The sequence below is a fragment of the Mchenga conophoros genome, linkage group LG17 (genome assembly GCF_057382185.1).
Source record: "Mchenga conophoros isolate Kocher_MC1m ecotype Shallow Benthic linkage group LG17, M_conophoros_male_GT1.1, whole genome shotgun sequence".
In the NCBI taxonomy this organism is placed as follows: Eukaryota; Metazoa; Chordata; class Actinopteri; order Cichliformes; family Cichlidae; genus Mchenga; species Mchenga conophoros.
This window is the reverse complement of record NC_140542.1, coordinates 34,899,070-34,915,668: the sequence shown is the minus strand read 5'-3', so window position 1 is coordinate 34,915,668 and position 16,599 is coordinate 34,899,070. Positions and strand designations below refer to the sequence as shown.

The 16,599-nt window shown below is 40.1% G+C and overlaps 1 protein-coding gene across 2 annotated transcripts; it reads right to left on the bottom strand.

The window, feature by feature from the left end:
* Positions 1–53: 53 nt before the first annotated feature.
* cdkn1d (cyclin-dependent kinase inhibitor 1D) lies at positions 54–5,566 on the bottom strand. Of its 2 annotated transcripts, none has more exons than XM_085251302.1 (3): positions 5,393–5,566; positions 2,784–3,274; positions 54–2,688 (listed from the first exon to the last, which is right to left on the bottom strand). In XM_085251302.1, the coding sequence occupies exons 1-3, from the start codon at positions 5,530–5,532 to the stop codon at positions 2,630–2,632; spliced, it is 690 nt and encodes a 229-aa protein (XP_085107428.1). In that variant the 5' UTR covers positions 5,533–5,566; the 3' UTR covers positions 54–2,629. The 2 variants fall into 2 exon arrangements, with proteins under 2 accessions (XP_085107428.1, XP_085107429.1); XM_085251303.1 differs by lacking the exon at positions 5,393–5,566 and adding an exon at positions 4,935–5,074.
* Positions 5,567–16,599: the final 11,033 nt, after the last annotated feature.

The following is a 16,599-nucleotide window of genomic DNA, read 5'->3' as shown; positions in this document are numbered from 1 at the left end:
TAATTCATAAACATTTAACTGACTGAAGCACATTAAAACACCAACAGCCTTCATTCAACTCAACAATTAATCTCTTTTAATTACACTTCTTACATGTTGCAAAGATACATATACCAGTATTAAATTACAGTTTAAAAAAAATTATTATAAATCGTATGGAAATATTGTCATACATTCATGCATATACAAAGTATGCACTACCTTTTAATATAGCTGCGACAGGTGAGTTAGGAAAGCAGCGGTTGCTTGAGCAGAGTGAGACACTAGAGATTCATTCTATTTCTGTCCAAATTTTTCTTAGATTTTATTTTATTTTTATTTTTCCTCTTAGTGGATTTGAGGAGCAAAGCTACAAAATGCTGCTTAACCGTTAGAAGCCACGTTCAACAACATGGCAGATCTGCTTGGACACATCTACTCCATGTCTGTTTCTCTTTAAGAATTTTTTTTTTCCTTATTTTTGAAGATTACCATAAAAAAAGTAGTTCCTTTGTCAAAAATGTTTAAAGTAGTGCAATGATATGGTTTCAAAGAAAAACAATTAGTTAGTTACAGCAAAACAAAACTAAACCAAAACAACAAGAAAGAATGGGGAATTTAAAATGATGTCCCTCTGAAAACAAATGACAAAGACTGAAAATAAGTTACTACAAACACGCTGAGAAAACAGATGCACATTCAAACTTACACAGAGATAAAGTAAAAGATTATAAAAAGAAAGAAGAAGCAATTTCTGCTTTTATGAAATGTGTGAAAAACAGTTGTGCAAAATCATGGAAGTCAAACCCAACATGATTATAAACAACTACTTTCATGGTGAGGCAGCTGAGTCATGAAAGAGAGACAGACACACTCTGGAGGGGGGGCACTTACAGACCACTCATCATCTGGATGCAGAAATCCTTTGATCCAGATAGGATCTGAGACCTTTTTCCTCTTGTTCTGGTTAAATCTGACCCTTGTTGTTTTCCTCATGTGTATTTTGGGAATGGTGTCAAAGCAAAGTAAAGGGAACAACAACAAAAGCTAACCCCACACCGCCCCTCGGCGAGTTTCCTCTGCACGGCCCTATGACACACTGACTCTTTCACCTGATGAGAAACCCGACACGAAGCAACAGGTTTTTACCACAACAGAATAACAACTTCCCCCTCGTTGAGTCTGTCTCTCTTTCATGCCTGTAGACACAAACAACCTGAGCTACACTGATTGATTTTTTTTGTCTTTTTCTGATTTTCTTATATTTGTGTTATTGAATTTTATGATGAGGTAGTTACAACAGATAAACCCAGGCTATGGCTTTTTACCCTTATACAAATTAGAATCACTGTAGCTAGGGCAAGCCGCATGCTATTTGAGTCACAAAACATGCAGTAACGGATCACAACAGAAAAACTCTTTTTGTTTTTAAAGTGTTGGAGACTTTCTGTAACCCACAACTGATCGCTCAAACAGTGTGCAACTTAATCCTTTGGTTGGACTGCATCAGCTGCCGCAACTTTTAAAACGAATGAAAAAACAAAATAAAAGGGGAGAAAAAACATTGACACACTCACACATACATATATGTATCTTCTATATACAAGCCTTATACAACTGCACAGCAACAGAAAATGTGACACTTTTTTATATATTAAAAAAAAAAGTTAAACGGTAGAACCAGAAGATTTGGTTCCTCTGAGCTGCACCACAGTGATAAAAACACTACATTCGCATTTACAATATCACACGAAGAGTGGGAACATGCTACATTAATAAAAGCTTAAGCCAACCATTAAGATATGTTTATAGTCTGTTGCCAAAAAGATGCTAATAATATAAAGCAAAAAAAAGGGGAAATAGTTTGTACTTTTTTTTTGCTGTGTTTTGATGGTTTCAGATAGTTTTAAGTGGCAACGGTGGAGTGTTTTATGAGCCATAAGGGCTTGTAGTCTAAGTTGTAATTTAATTACCTCACTTTTACACTTTATTTTTTTTATCAATCTGAATAATAAATAGTGATATATGAAACATTATTATAATTTAAAACCCTGACGTACAGCCACATTCCCTAAGAAACCTCCACCGCTGACCTTTTGCCCCAGAGGTTGATCCCAGTCACGTCACCACATTTTGACTACGGGCGAGGTTTTGACCCCACGCGCTGTGGGGTTAGACTAAAGGCTAAACTTGTCAAATGAAAATCACTTATGACTTGCAGCAAGAGGGAGGGTGGGGAGAAAAAAAAAGGTCAAGGGCTGAGGTCAAATACTACTTAAGGCACGTTCAGAAGAACATTAACCTCTTCAAACTAGAGCCTGTTTTCTGTTGGATCCTGCGAGAGTGCATTCAGAATGATTTCACAGTATAGTTAACAAAAAAAGCTAACAGTATGAAGAGTATACAGTATTATTATTATTATTTCTAGCTATCCACAAAAACTGATTTCTAGAGTCTAATTTACTTGGGCAATGGTAGCTTCCTTGTGCTGAGTTATAAAGGTATGTGGTGTCAGACGTTTTTAAGCCCATGCATGTATGAGCTTGTGGACAGTCACTTGCATATTGCTACATATCTACATGTGATGCATATGAGGTGATGTGAGGAGGGATGTCGACCACTTGGTGATCCTCCGCTCATTGTGCTTTTTCTACTGCCGAGAGGAAGCCTTGTTATGCAGGAGCCTCCTCTTCTTTACCTTGAAGAAATCTGCAGAGTGAGAGAACAGAGTGGAAATCAGTTATGAGTGTGACCACAGAGGTTTAACTTTCCTTGTCTTAATCAAGCTAATCCAGCGAACTCACCTGTGATCGCAGCCTGTCTGCGTTTCCCCGTTCGCTGGATCCGGTAGCACCCCCTAGTGGTTACTTCTAGGTACTCGTCCCCAGACCCAGACGAGGCGCTCGACCCAGGCGAACCCTCGCCCGACAAAGACGACGTCCGCCGTCTCTCCTTTGTCTTCTCAGCTCCAGACCTCGCCAGCGGTCGAACCGTGCAGCTGTGGTAAAACGCCGGCACGTCCTGACACCTTAGTGCCTCCCATTGGATGTTGGAGCCCTCTAACGGCACGTCGCTCTGGAAGTCAAAGTTCCAGCGCTTGTTGGCCACCTCCACGCTCATGCAGAACAGTCGCTGGAAGTCCTGCTGCAGCTGCTGGTGATCCACGGGCCCAAAGAGGTTCTTCCGCACCGGCCCCGCCTTCAACTTCCAGGCCTCGATGCCTCCCAGGCGCGAAAGCTCTGGGTCAGATTCCATAGCTGGTTCCGCTATTGATTTAGAGGCCATCGCCATGTCCCTATCAGAGAGCAAACACACATGGATATATTAGTCCAGTGGAGTTCCAAATGAGGTGTGATCTGAGGTTTTACTGGCACAGATTACACACGCACACACTCAAGCTTTTGAACACCTAAACTCCCGCCCTCACCCATATCGGCCTCTTGGGCGCCCACATGTTTTATGTGATCACACACACACACACACATGTGCCCTCACCTGCTGAGTAACTGTTGCAGCAACAGGTACATGAGCTAACGCCAAATAAATCTCCAGCAACCTGCTCTGGTGTTCACAGGCCAAAGGTCGACAGTAATGGTCAGAAGGTCGACAAAAAAATGTTTCCCCTGCATTTGTGACATTTCATTAGAGGCAGACTGATGAATTCTGAGCACAGCCTCCGCTGGTTTCCAACTCCCAGCCAAACCCAGTTAACATTTTACAAACAACTCCAACTAACTTCCCGGGGCTTAAAAAGAACAAACATGGTATTTGGGATAGGCAGTTATTGCCACGCACTTAATGCAGCGTAAAAAGTTGTCTTTCCTCCCTGAAGGCAGACCTAAAGCTAAAATAAATACATAAACACTAAATGATTTTGCCCATGCAAATGTAGGTCAAAACCCTCAGGAAGGGAGCCCAGCGCTGGAAATTGGTTTGTGGTCATGAATTGCCTTTTTTTTCCCCCTGCCTGCATAACTGATTTAGAAACGTTCCGTTAAGACACTGTTTTTCCAGAGGTGAAAACGCACTTTACAAATTCGCCTATTCTGCTCTTGAACATACCAGCACTCTATCGGGCGAAGATAAGCCTGAAAGACAGCAATTAGACCCTGGGTTGGGGGGTGAGGGAGTTGCGCAACTGTCTGACACCTAATACTTTATAATGCTTATACTTTCACACGTACACTTAAATGCATTTACGGCACCTGCACACCCACAGGAACCGTTACAATGTCCCAAACCACAACAATTCAAACACTTTCCTAAGTGAGTGCGTATTACATATTTATAACTTCAATGACCTATTTTAACTCACATTGCCGTACAAAAACATTTAAAAAACGGGCACATAACAGTTTTTGTGTTCAGTAAGAGGACCGCGCTCCCTGAGAGAAAGTTGTTTGCGTCGAAAATGAAGTGGGCGCGGTGTGCTGGTGGTCAGGTTTCTACTATGCTCGGTGTCCCCGAGGGAAAAAAAATCCTCCACTCCTCAAACTAAACATAAATAAATATATATCCCTCCACTTTAAAATGCATTTATTTCCTTTGCAGCACTATAACACTGGCATTAAACTGCGGATAAACGCACAGCGGTGGGTGTTATTTTTTAAGGTTTTGCGGGTTAACAAGGGAGCAGCCAGAGTTCGTGACGCAGTTACATTAAACGAGGATGTGGGTCAATGAGATGCGACACACAAACAGCCTCATGTCTTTTCTAGTCTCTTCGCCCTTGCTACATAAAACAACACACACGCACTATTTTTTCTTACGAAAGCATACAGAACGCTTACATTTAAGCAGTGAGGCGAGCAAACTCTGTTAGCTTCAAAGAAAGATTAAAACAAAGCTAGCGTCTTATTAAGAAAAGGAAAAATAAAAACTAGCCTATATATGTCTATAATGACCACCAGCAATATTAATACTAGTATTATAAACATTATTATTTTTTATCTTACCATAGGCGTCAGTATCTCAGAATAGTCCGGTAAAAGTGTCGCTTTGACTGCTCCAGCTATTTTGTCGCACCGGTTTGAGGAATTAACGGTGTTGCTGTGTGACAGCCCTCGCGGACATAAACACTGTCACGCTGCAAAGTTTCACTCAAACACTACCCACGGGTGGCTCGGTCCTGTCCCCTTATCCGCGACTTGTTTGTTATGGACTGCGAAGAGACAGGGGACGTCCTTACGCGAGAAGTCGGTCACGTGGTCGCCACCAAAACAAGGTTGCTGGAGCGCAGCCAGGAGGTTAGTAACGATATAATAGTTTATTAGCGTGATTAAAATATGAAGCACGTTGCACTTCTTTTGGGAACAAAAAAAAATGCACACAAAAAACACCTACACCTATAAACGTGCTACAGGAAATAGATTAATAAAAATGTATCACATTTTAATAAAGACAAACTTCTTACCTCTGATATGTTTGCGAAAATGTGAAATTCCTCGCAGCTCTCTTCCCAAACCTGTTCCCTCTTCGCTCTCCCCGCGCTGTGTTTCGCTTCTCCCTCTCGGCGCTCAGAAGTAGGTCAAATATTTTGGCAGTGGCCGCCATTTCCCCTTTTCCGTCTCTCAAATGTGACACACAGTTCCCGTGTTTGCTTGCATCACGTTTTATTTTGGCGACGTGCCCGTATCCTCGAGTCACGTTGAGCTGCAACGTGACAGGGCTGGACAGACAGACTCATTTGGACTTGCCCTACATTTTTCCAGTTGAATACAAATTTCCAACCAAGTAGGGAATAAAATAAAAATAAATCACCTGAACTTACTTCACAGGATTCAATGCATTTAGTAAAAGAGGAACTTGTTTTTTAACTCAATTGCTACTTCTCCCCTTGACCTCTTGACCAACTTATTATCATAAATACTGAAAAGAACATAATGTACTTAATGCTTTCTGACCCTGAAGAAAATTAATTAGATTTAATCTTGTGCAATTGCAGCTCTGAAAAAACGACGTGACATTGTACTGCATGCCATCACACATGATGTTTTCATTGACAATTTGTCTGCTGACCAAATTAATAAGGTGTTTAATACATTAAATCATATATCTGTTTATGTAAAACGTGCATAACTCTCTGTCTTTTGGGACTTGATACAAAGTTGAGTCAGGGTGCGTGGAGCTTGGATAAACTTTGTGCTTGTGAGTAAAGACCTTTGGTTCAATGAGTAAACCATTAACGAGGAGGACACCAAACAGTAGACCCATTGTTGGGTTGTTTGGTGTTATAATGTATTATAGGAGTAAACATAATACTACGTTGCTGTTGTTGTTGGTACCATTCAATGAATTGTTCCCAGAACAACTGAACATGAGTGCAAAAACAAAGAGATGTTCCGTTGTTTCAATAACACCTTCATACAAACAAAACACATTAATTGCACTCAAAATCAAATTTTACAGTTGAAGAAATCACTGGATGGATCAAAACCATTCATTAGTTTTGGGGAAATAAGAGTGTTTTTACTAATCCACTGGTTGTGGTTTTGATAGGAGATTTAAATAATGGTAAACAGAATCCAGTATATGACAAAAAGTAACACCTACATTTGTATCTAGTCACAAAAACTGATTTTTCACCCTAAATAAACATGAAGAAAAAAGTTGGAGTAAATTGAAATATACAAAGTTAGCCTTTCAGTATAAACATGTTTCTGAGTGTAATAGTTATATTTCTATCCATCCAGCTCTTGTAAAGCATCGGGTTTCTCTTGCCGGGTATGTATCTATTGATCCCAATGATTTCTTTTAGGTGGTGAAGTTCAGATTGTAAAATAATGTCCAAAGATTTAGAGACCGGTGTTATCTTTAGAGATGATTTGCCAACACCGCAGTCACGTTTCAAGATAAAGCGTGTACCAGCCCTGTTAAAAAAATAGTCTGAGACTATGTGCCATATCACAGTTTTATTACATTGTTTCTGCCAGTTTTAAAATCTATTACATTTAACTCCCTTCAGGTTCCTTCCACAGAACGTGCATGTTAGGGTGGTTTTACACGACCTAACAGTCATGTTTTTTTTAAATAGTTCTTTTACTTTAGTTCAATTTATGCTTTTTTCCCAGTGGTTTGATTTCTTTTCACACAGAAAAAAAGCCAAGGGAATTCCAAGTGAACCAAAATGCGCAATTTCAAACCTTGTGAAGATGTTCAGCCTGTTTTGGCCACACGTGTCTGGTGAAGCAACAAAAGTAAATAGAGTAATGACGATGCTGTGTTCTGGAGGACTGGAGAACATGGAAAATTTACATTAATTTCACAGCCAGTTACTAGACCGTAATGACCTTTGCACATCTATGGTACCCTGCCGCATCCCAGAATGCAAAGCAAAAAATGCTATGGAAAGGTGGTAGTTGAGTTGCTTCACATTCACACTACAGATAAACCACGGAGCAGTTCATTTGGAGCCCCCACCCCTTTCTTGCCATACAAGTGTTTTCTTTTTACTTTATACTTGAATACCTCCCACTTGTCTATATATGATGTAATTTTAGTGATGTTCAGGGACCACTTCAGTGTGGCTCTTGTTCGAGAAATTAGTTACATCCATCAATAGACTTGTAACACGCAGACATCTACAGTCTAAATTCATTTAAATCATCACTGTCGTCACTATTTCCTGCCTGCCTTCCTTTTATTTCTATTTTAGTTTTTAGTGTCAGTGAGCACTGGTGGTATTTTTGCATCCCTTTTGCTTCTTTTATCTTTCTGACACCTATTCTGACACATCATTTGTTCCCTTAACTTAAAAAATATTATTGTTCTTTCCTGTTGTACTCTCCCGTTTCCTATTGCTGCAGTGCCTCTTCACATGGGCAAAAAATTTACTGTTTTATTGCTTATCAGTGACATAATATAGAAGTCATCCAAGGGGCCTGTTAGCCAGCCAACGGCCCTCACTCCCAAAGGTTATTCAAGGATTTGCAAACACATACACGGACTATTTTTAAACTGTTTAGCACAATGAGTTATTCAAGTCTGACACAAGTAATGCTTTCCCTCCTTCAGTAAGAGATGCAGACAGAGGTTTATGAGCTCTTCTGGTCAATAATGCGGTAACGAGTGAATCATTTCCAGTGTGAATGCAACTTTAAAGGGTCCATTAGATTGCTATCATCCTCACGAAGAGTGGCACACACCAAAAGAGAAAAGAAACGACCAATTTGTGTACCTTTTTTTGTTCTATTGCGTAGACATTCAATGGCATATCAGTACAGAAGCTCAGCGATTGCCAGATTATGTACAGGAAGATGCTGTAACAGCTTGAAAAGATGACACTTTCCATGGAAAACAGAAACAAACCTCCATGTTTTCTTCCGGGGTCTACTTTCTCCACTCGTGTACTGATACACAGGTTTTGTTTCTGTGGTGAGACCTGTCATTCAGCAGAATACTGCATCCCATCTGATGCGCTCACAGTGAAGATATGAATCGTGCTGTGGTGATGTCACAGATAGCTCGCGACACAACCAGTGTGGCGACCACAAAACCTCCTTAAGGCCTCGATTATACTCTGTGGCGGACAGAGAGAGCTGGAGACCCGACAGGCAAGCAGTCATTCCTGTTATACTCCTTTGAAGTCTGAAGCCTGGGGTGCATGTGCAATTGGTTTACTTCATATACTTTACTTCAATTTACTTCATTCAGACCCTGCTCCAACCCAGAAAGTATCATCCTGGCCTTAGCCTGCCTTGTGCTTGTACCAGCCCAGCACCATCATCCAGTGCTGCAGTGTCAAGAAGTGAAGGTCTTTAAATGGCGACTTGACCCTGCCTTGAAAAGCATTCACAGCAATCACATTGACTCCTATGCTAAACTGCCTGACTTTAAGGCAAAAATATTGTACCATTGAAGAAAAGGCCCTCCATTTCCTGTTAATTATACCCTGAGTGTCTGGTTTACACATATGTAATTCTTCCATTTGTACTAGAAATAACTGTTATCCAGAGTGTAAAGTTAGGTGGAGAGATAGATCTACAAGTTAAAACAATACATTTCATAGTAACTGCCTTTCTTTCATGCTCCATAGAGCATCCAGAAAGTGTCAGGTTACGGTTACGTTTCACGTTTCTGGAGAAGGTTGGCACTGAAAAATATCCGTCGCATGAATACTTACATGAGGGGACCGAGTGTCCCCTCAGCCAAGCATCTTTGTCACATTAATGGAAAGATACAGTGTTTCTTTTTTTAATGATTCATTGTTTTAGGTCTCGTTTATTTTAACACTAGTCAGTCAGGGTTGTGGCCCACTTCCCTAATGCCCTACTAATCTGTGTGTGAGGTGGCCTTTTTATACACTGTAATATTTGAGGACTCAGCAGCAGACAATAAGTCCTCAGCAGCATGATCCCTCACTGTTTTGTCAGCTCTGTGACCTGTATTTACAGTCAGCTTATTGTTCCACATTTAATTCCTAATCCTCTTCTTGTTGTCTACAGTCCTGTGTGTGTGTGTTTTGGTGCGCCCGCCCCCTTTTCCCATTCTTAATCCTGTGCTTTATTTTGCAGTTGCATATGCAGTCATTAAGCCCATTGTAACGGCTCCACGGTCAGTGCCCATTGAATATATTAGCACTCTTAGTAAAACAACAGTCATCATAGTACAATGTGACTTGGTCAGAAGACTGGAAACTGTCATGGTGAGCCTTGTGATTGCAAAAAAGAGAAGAATACAGACTTTTTTTTATTATAATGTTACTGATTCAGTGCACAAACAAAGGAAACAACAGAGAGTCCACTAGGAACCCTATAATACACCTCCTTCACATTTATCTGATAATATTGACAATTAATACTGACTTTCACTAAACCACAGAATCACATTAAATTACCAATTAAATACTGTTGGTCACATTATTCCCCGTGCTGACATATAGCATATGTAGGAAGGTGTTACAATACACACTGAGGTTAGGCTCATGTTCCTTTGTGCCTTCATTATTTTAAGTACTGCTTTAACTACCAAATATTGTGCCATGCAGAACTTAAAATGCAGTTTGGTTTCATTCCGGATGAGATTGAGGTTTCAGAAAGGTGCGTGTCTAGAGATAATTTTCCAGCGTTGAAGCTTTGGTGCTGAAGATGCTCTGAGGAAAACACCAAAAGAATGTACGGCACGTACCGTACGCCAGTCTCGTTTGAGCAGGAAGCGTCTGTATTGAAGGGGGATGCTTTCATAGAGATAAGGAGGACAGAAAAACTGGTGAGAGGAAGTTGTTGGTTCACAGGTGCAGTGCGGGGGTTTCCACATCCTTCTACCCTTCAGCTCCGGAAGCAAGCGCTGAGAAGAGGCTTACCACAGACAGGAGATTGTTTACATCAGTCATTATTTCCTAGCATACCACAACAAAATGCAGGCAAGGAGAAAAAGAGACACTTAATTGCACAAGAAGTAGAGGAATGGCAGCGAATTACGGGAAGTTGGTCTGCATGTTACATCACTGACATAAGGCTTCACAGCTGCCTGCTTACAGCCTTGCATTTGTTTGCATTTATGTCCATAAGCTAGAAGCTAACCTCCAGACAGCTCGTTTGTAGAGTATATGAGGAAACTACCCCCTGTGCAATATGATGGTAATCAAGCATTTATATTAATATTTTTGTTTTTTGGAAACAAAATTTGACTATAATGATTGTAGCATAGACATGTACATATATATCTGTATGTACCCTGTATGTCTGCTCCTACATCATCATGCATATAACAATTAAAAGTCTATGTAACATTAGCATCAACGGTGTCAAAGAGGATTTGGGCCTGCTTGAGAAATAATCAGTGCTTTACTGAATGTTGTTTTGAAAATGGATCTAAATCTAAATTTAATTGTACAGTTCAACAGTACGATGACACAGTCTACAATCATTTGACTTTTAAGCGGTTTTCCTACGGGGCATATACGCTTTTTTGTGTGCTCACAAGTGCATGTGCAAATGTGTACACACAAACGTTCATGCAACAGATAAGGATCTACACCAACATACAAGCTGTACAAGCAGCAAAGATACCTGTAGGCCTCAACCGTGCATATGTTACATAAAGTAAAAAAATAATAATAACAAGCCAGCTCCAGTAAGGACGGGCTGGTGAATTACAGGTAATATGGTGGTGGTGAAAAGTTATTGTGTTTAGAGAACAAAGCTACATATTTTGGAAGATCATTGTGGTTACTTTTTAGTGCACATCAAAATTACACACCGACATACAGTGACTGTGAAGCTGTTCAGTGATAAGCTAAAATTTTTGAGAATACTTCTTTACTGTCTTGGTGTGAGGTTCATGAGAAGCTCATTTATCCGTACCAACTGACTACTAACTGAAGTTATTTCCTTGTTAGCTTAGCTTAGCATAAAGACTTCAAAAATAAATATAACAAACTTTGTTTGTTAATTAACATAATAATATTTTTAGGTTAGCTAACTCATTAGAATCTGTTAATTAAAGCACAACCTAAATGATTTCACTAAATGATTTGATTTTGAAACCAGCTTGCTTATTTGCTAAGGACTAGCCTATGACCATAGCTGTCATGATCCTGGGTCCTTTTGACCCAGCGTTTTGTGTTTTCTCTTCGCGATTTTGGTTCTGTTCTTCCTCTGGTTAGTGTTTACTCTGTTCTGCCCGTGTGTTCCTGTATCTAGTCCGCGTTTCTTAGGTTGTGTCCTTTCATGTGCAAGTTCCTGTTTTATTGTGAAGGTCTGCGTCTTATGTGAGTGTTTTCAGTTTGCCTCCCTAGTCTCGTCATGGTTATCACTCCCAGCTGTGTCTCCCACCTGTGTGTAATCTCCCTATGTTCTCTGAGTGTATTTAAGTTGTATTTTCTGTCTTAGTAATTGCTGGTTCGTCTGTGTTGTTTCCCCTCGGTCTCCCTGCGTCTCTCCGTATGTATTTCCCCAGACCTCTGCATCTTCGTTTCTGGTTTGTTTTGTTAGTTTTATCCAGTTTAGGTTTTCCTGTTTCACCTTCACCCACGCCATTGCTGTTTGTATTTTCTTTTGTTAAATAAACACTCACCTGCTCCAGAGCTGCTGCCCTTTGGGTCCTTTTCTACATTCCACACGGCTTGCCCCGGCAATCCGTGACAATAGCACAGATAATTGTCCTTTTTGAAATATAGTGTGACCAATTGTTACAAAATAGACTTAATGTTTTATTTGCTTTAAACCAAAATGAGCTACTTAGCCCATACATTTAGCAGGAAAGTGGTCGAGACTGAAAACCATTTTAGACTAATAGTTAATGCAAAAACTTCTTGGATGCGTTTTACGACACAGGAAGTTAAAAAAAAATCCTTTTAAAATGTCCAGTAGCACAGAGAGTAAAAGGGTCCAGTTTACTGGCAAGTGGATGAGGCCGAGCCTACTCGGTGAGATCCACCTGTCAGACCTGCCACGCCTCTAATGCAATTATTCCAGGTGAATGTGAAAAAAAAATCACCTCATTCAGAGTGCTTATGGAGGGGGGGGCGGCTATTCACAGAAACCCAAACTGATTTTCTACCAAGTTTTAAACACTTGTTTTAATGCTGTAAAGTTCAGCAGTTTATCATTGGAGCCTACAAAGGCTTAAGTGACACAAAGTTGTAAAAACTGCAGTTTTTACAACTTTGTTTATGACTGTAATTCCCTTAGTATTCAGCCCTGCTATATTTAGCATCTAAAATTCTTCATTTGCCTGGTTTTCACCTTAACTTGCATGTTTTTGTTCTGCAAACCATAAAATCTGTTCTTAGCAGGACATTAATATTGAATGGTGACACACCTTCAAAGCCAATGGTGGAGTTAAAATCAAATCAGGACATTAGTGCTGTAAAAAAAAAAAAACGGAAAGAAAAGAAAAGAAAAGAAAAAACTTTGTGAGTGAAAAATATGTGAGGAGTTTCCATGGGAGTTTCCACTTGTGGAGGCCACAGGTGGGGTTGTCACAGAGAGTGGGGGAGTCAGTCATATACTATTTTCATATATGTGCTATGTTGAAAGAGCGAGTCTGAGAGAGTTTGCTTTGGGTCTGGAGAGACCGAGGGTTTGGGGTGGCAGCTAGTTAGAGCTGCTCACTGGGGGGGGGGGGAGATACTTGGTCGTCACGGTGAATGGCTCTAAGATGAAATTTGCCCAAAGAGACCCTGACTTTGTTTGTTTTGGGGGCTCCTCGAGGGGCTAGCGTTGGGGGGAAAAGATACAGACAGGAGACTCTAAGATTTATTTTTTCAGACTTGCGGTGTCTCATGCACCATTTCCTGAGTGTGCACTCAGCGTGTTCCCACTTTGCATTTTATCTGTACACTTAAAGTACTACTTGTTCTTTCAAGAACAGCCTGTTCTCTGAGGCGGTGCTTTCTGAAATATTGTTTCTGCAGAGTGTATTTGTGGGCGTGGGGAGAGGGAGGAGGAAGGCTGAAGGGCGGAGCGAGGCTGCTGTAAATCCATCCTTTGTTTTTATCTCTGCCTCTGTGTGTGTGTGTGTGTGTGTGTGTGTGTGTGTATGTGTGTGTGTGTGTGTGTGTGTGTGTGAGGAACTTGTTTTGGTCTTACTGAGGTTAATTCAATGTCAAAACTAGAGCAAAAGTCACTGCAAGGCAATATGAAACATTAAATAAAACCAAAGCAAAATTTGAATCATTACAAATGCATATAGGCTTAATGTGACTGCATGGTGAATAACTGCATGGAATATACTAAGAAACTTAAGTGAAGCTATATTTTATGTGCCATTCATAAGTCCAGGAGGGCTGTCTGCTTCTCCTCCCTGCAGCTGAGCTAAAATAGGTGCTTCAGCTGTTGTGCTTTTGCCCTTATCTACATCTGGTGAACATCTGGTTTCCATCTGACTGTGCTCGTGTGGAACTGGGTTGGGTTGTGAGCGTGACAATAGTGCAAAAAAGAGAGAGAGAAAGGGAAGAGGAGAGGGTATGGAATATGTTCGTGAGCTTCGATAAAGTGTGCGTGACAGGCTGGCTGAGAGGACGAATGAGTTGGGGGGGTAGGGGGTGAGCTAATGACTTGCCGAAAAGAGAGAAAGATTGTGTGTGCTTGTGTGTGTGTGTGTGCGTGCGTGCATGTTAACCTTGCCTGCAACCAATAATCTCAATGCTGCCGTGACAAATTAGGCACAAATCTTTGCTGATGTGATTAATCTCATTGTTTCACAGAAAGTTTTTTTTTATTTTTTTCACCGGAGACGATCACATCAGAAATCTGCATGGAAGAGTGAACTGGCATCTTTATCTCTTCAATGGAAACCTGTTGAGTCCTGTTTTTATGGCTCAGTTTAAAGCGAAGTATTATACCATGACTGGGGGAAAACAGAAGGGGCAAAAAAGTTGTAAAATTAAGTACGAAAAGCACCATCAAACCTATGTGTGAGTCGGATTCTTGCTTTGTGAGCAGATGATATGACGATTAATGTTTAAGATGTCCATCTCTGGGGGAAAAAAGAAAAGGCCTTTGGGTTTTAAGGGGGCAGCAGGAGTCTGTATTAAAAATCCTCGATTTGGGGCCACAGGGTATTCATGGTAAGCAGGCCAGCTGGGTTGCTTAGGAACAACCTCTAAAGCCTGTATGAACCTTTCTGCATATACATTGTATTAGATAGAGTAAATGATAAGATGTGTTGCACCTTTTGTTGATCAATATCTCTTAATATGAGATTTTAAAAAGTGGTTCTAGGCTTGGAAATGTGATTTTTAAAATGATTTTCATCCTTTGTGTCTCTTTATATTGTAATACACTGTTTATCTTGGCGTTTTGTAGTCCAAAGCTGCATCTATACTGCAAGCACTTTGCTCATCGTTCGTGACTTTGAAGCTGACGGATGGCTTCTTGCAAAAGTTGTGTTGGGTACCCTCAAATGTGTTTACTACCAGGTCGTATGTCAATCACTGAAATCCTTCGCCTCACTGTTTGTCACACAAATGTTTGACTTGAAATAATATTTTAATGCTAAAATAATAAAAACAAATATAAAAAAGCATATTTTTATTTTTTAATAAGAATCCAAATCTGTTACTTCCCTGAACAGACAAATGTGGTTTAGGTTTAATGTTATGCCCGATTAATTTCTGAAAAAAGTCCAGTTTTTCAGTTTGTAGTTTTAAACAAGTTTTTAAAGAGCTTTCTGAAGTACTTGTGTTTTCTTGTTTTTATGGTGTAATAAATCTCTTAATCACCACTAGTCCTGGGTTGGAACCTCCTTTTGGTTTCAGAACCTTAATTCTTTGTAGCAAAGGTTCTTTGCTACAGTGCAGGACAGATCCATGCTTTCACATTTAGGTTGACGTCTCCATTTGTGCTGCAACAGATGCTGGGTTTACCATCTTCTGTTGTCCAACTGGTGAGGTTAAGAAAGTTGTAGTCTCAGTTTCTCTTGTCTTCTGCTGCTGTAGCTTGCTTTGAGTTTTTCCTGACAGCACACATGTTCGAGTTAATCTCTCTATCCTAGTCCCTTGAACCAGTCTAACTATTATCTACTGACCACTGGCACTAACAAGGCATTTTAACACACAAAACAGGCAGTTATTGAATATTTTGATATTTTGTGTTGCTTTTTAGATCTCTTATAAACCCGAGAAATAGTTGTATGGAAAAATCCTAGCAGATCAGCAGTTTCTGAAATAATCAGACCAGATTGTCTGGCACCAACAAGCATTTTACATTCAAAGTCACTTTAATTGCACTTCCTTGAACTTCAGCTGGCCGTCTTAACCATTAAATGCATTAAGTTCCTGCGTTGAAATTTGGTCGACGACATACACTGTGAGCATTTTCACAGGTTTACCTGTAAGTCTACATGTAAATACATACTTAGAGTAATATTGTAAAGGGGAAATGATGGTGCTATTTTTTTACCTTTCTGGCAAAGTATTATACAAACCCATTAATAACTTCTCCATTTGCTGCTCTGCTACATTATACTGCACAAACTGCAGATAATATTGCAAACAAACTGAACAAACAGTGTGATGATCTAAACATCCATAAAGCATCTTTTTCTACATAAAGTTCTGACACAGAAAAGTCCGTAAGGCCTCAAACACCCTCCTTGAAATAAACAACCCTCAATGTGTGTTTATGATAAAGAAAGTACTGTATGTGCACAATTCAGGCGCCAACTACAGTGTGTGTATGTGTGTGTGTGAGAATCAGGGGGAATGTGGCTTATGGTGTAAAGTACATCGATTGGGCAACAACATTTGAGATGTGCTGTTAAAAAAAAGTGTAGTTTGACACATTTGGTATCTTTGACAGCTTTAATTCTTGACTTTCATTTAAAGTTTCGTGGGCCTGAGCAATGTTGGATAAACTCACCTAGTTCCAAGAGTAAAGGTAATGACACTATCTAGTCTCTGATAAAAAAAAAGAAGCTCAATGTCTAAGAAAAAGTGCTGGCTGTAGGTGCGCTATCCCTAAACTACATCCATGAGGCCTTAATAGGTCAGATTACAGCCAATATATTGTACATGTATAAGCACACTTCCTGCAACTCATCACGCAATATTATTTTTGGCACGAACACATCATATTCAGGATTGAGTTTCCTCTCAAACCGCTTGTTTGTTCCATTCCTATCCATTGCTTATATTTGGTTCTTAGGACAAGGAGGAGCCAGTCTGTAATGAGCTCC

Bases quoted from the DNA above. Each gene is read 5' to 3' on its own strand.
- cdkn1d (XM_085251302.1), bottom strand. From the start codon at position 5,532: ATGGCGGCCACTGCCAAAATATTTGACCTACTTCTGAGCGCCGAGAGG. The intron at 3,275-5,392 runs GTAAGAAGTTTG...GCTCTCTGATAG, and splicing joins TTTTCGCAAACATATCAGAG to GGACATGGCGATGGCCTCTA. The intron at 2,689-2,783 runs GTGAGTTCGCTG...CTCACTCTGCAG, and splicing joins CAGACAGGCTGCGATCACAG to ATTTCTTCAAGGTAAAGAAG.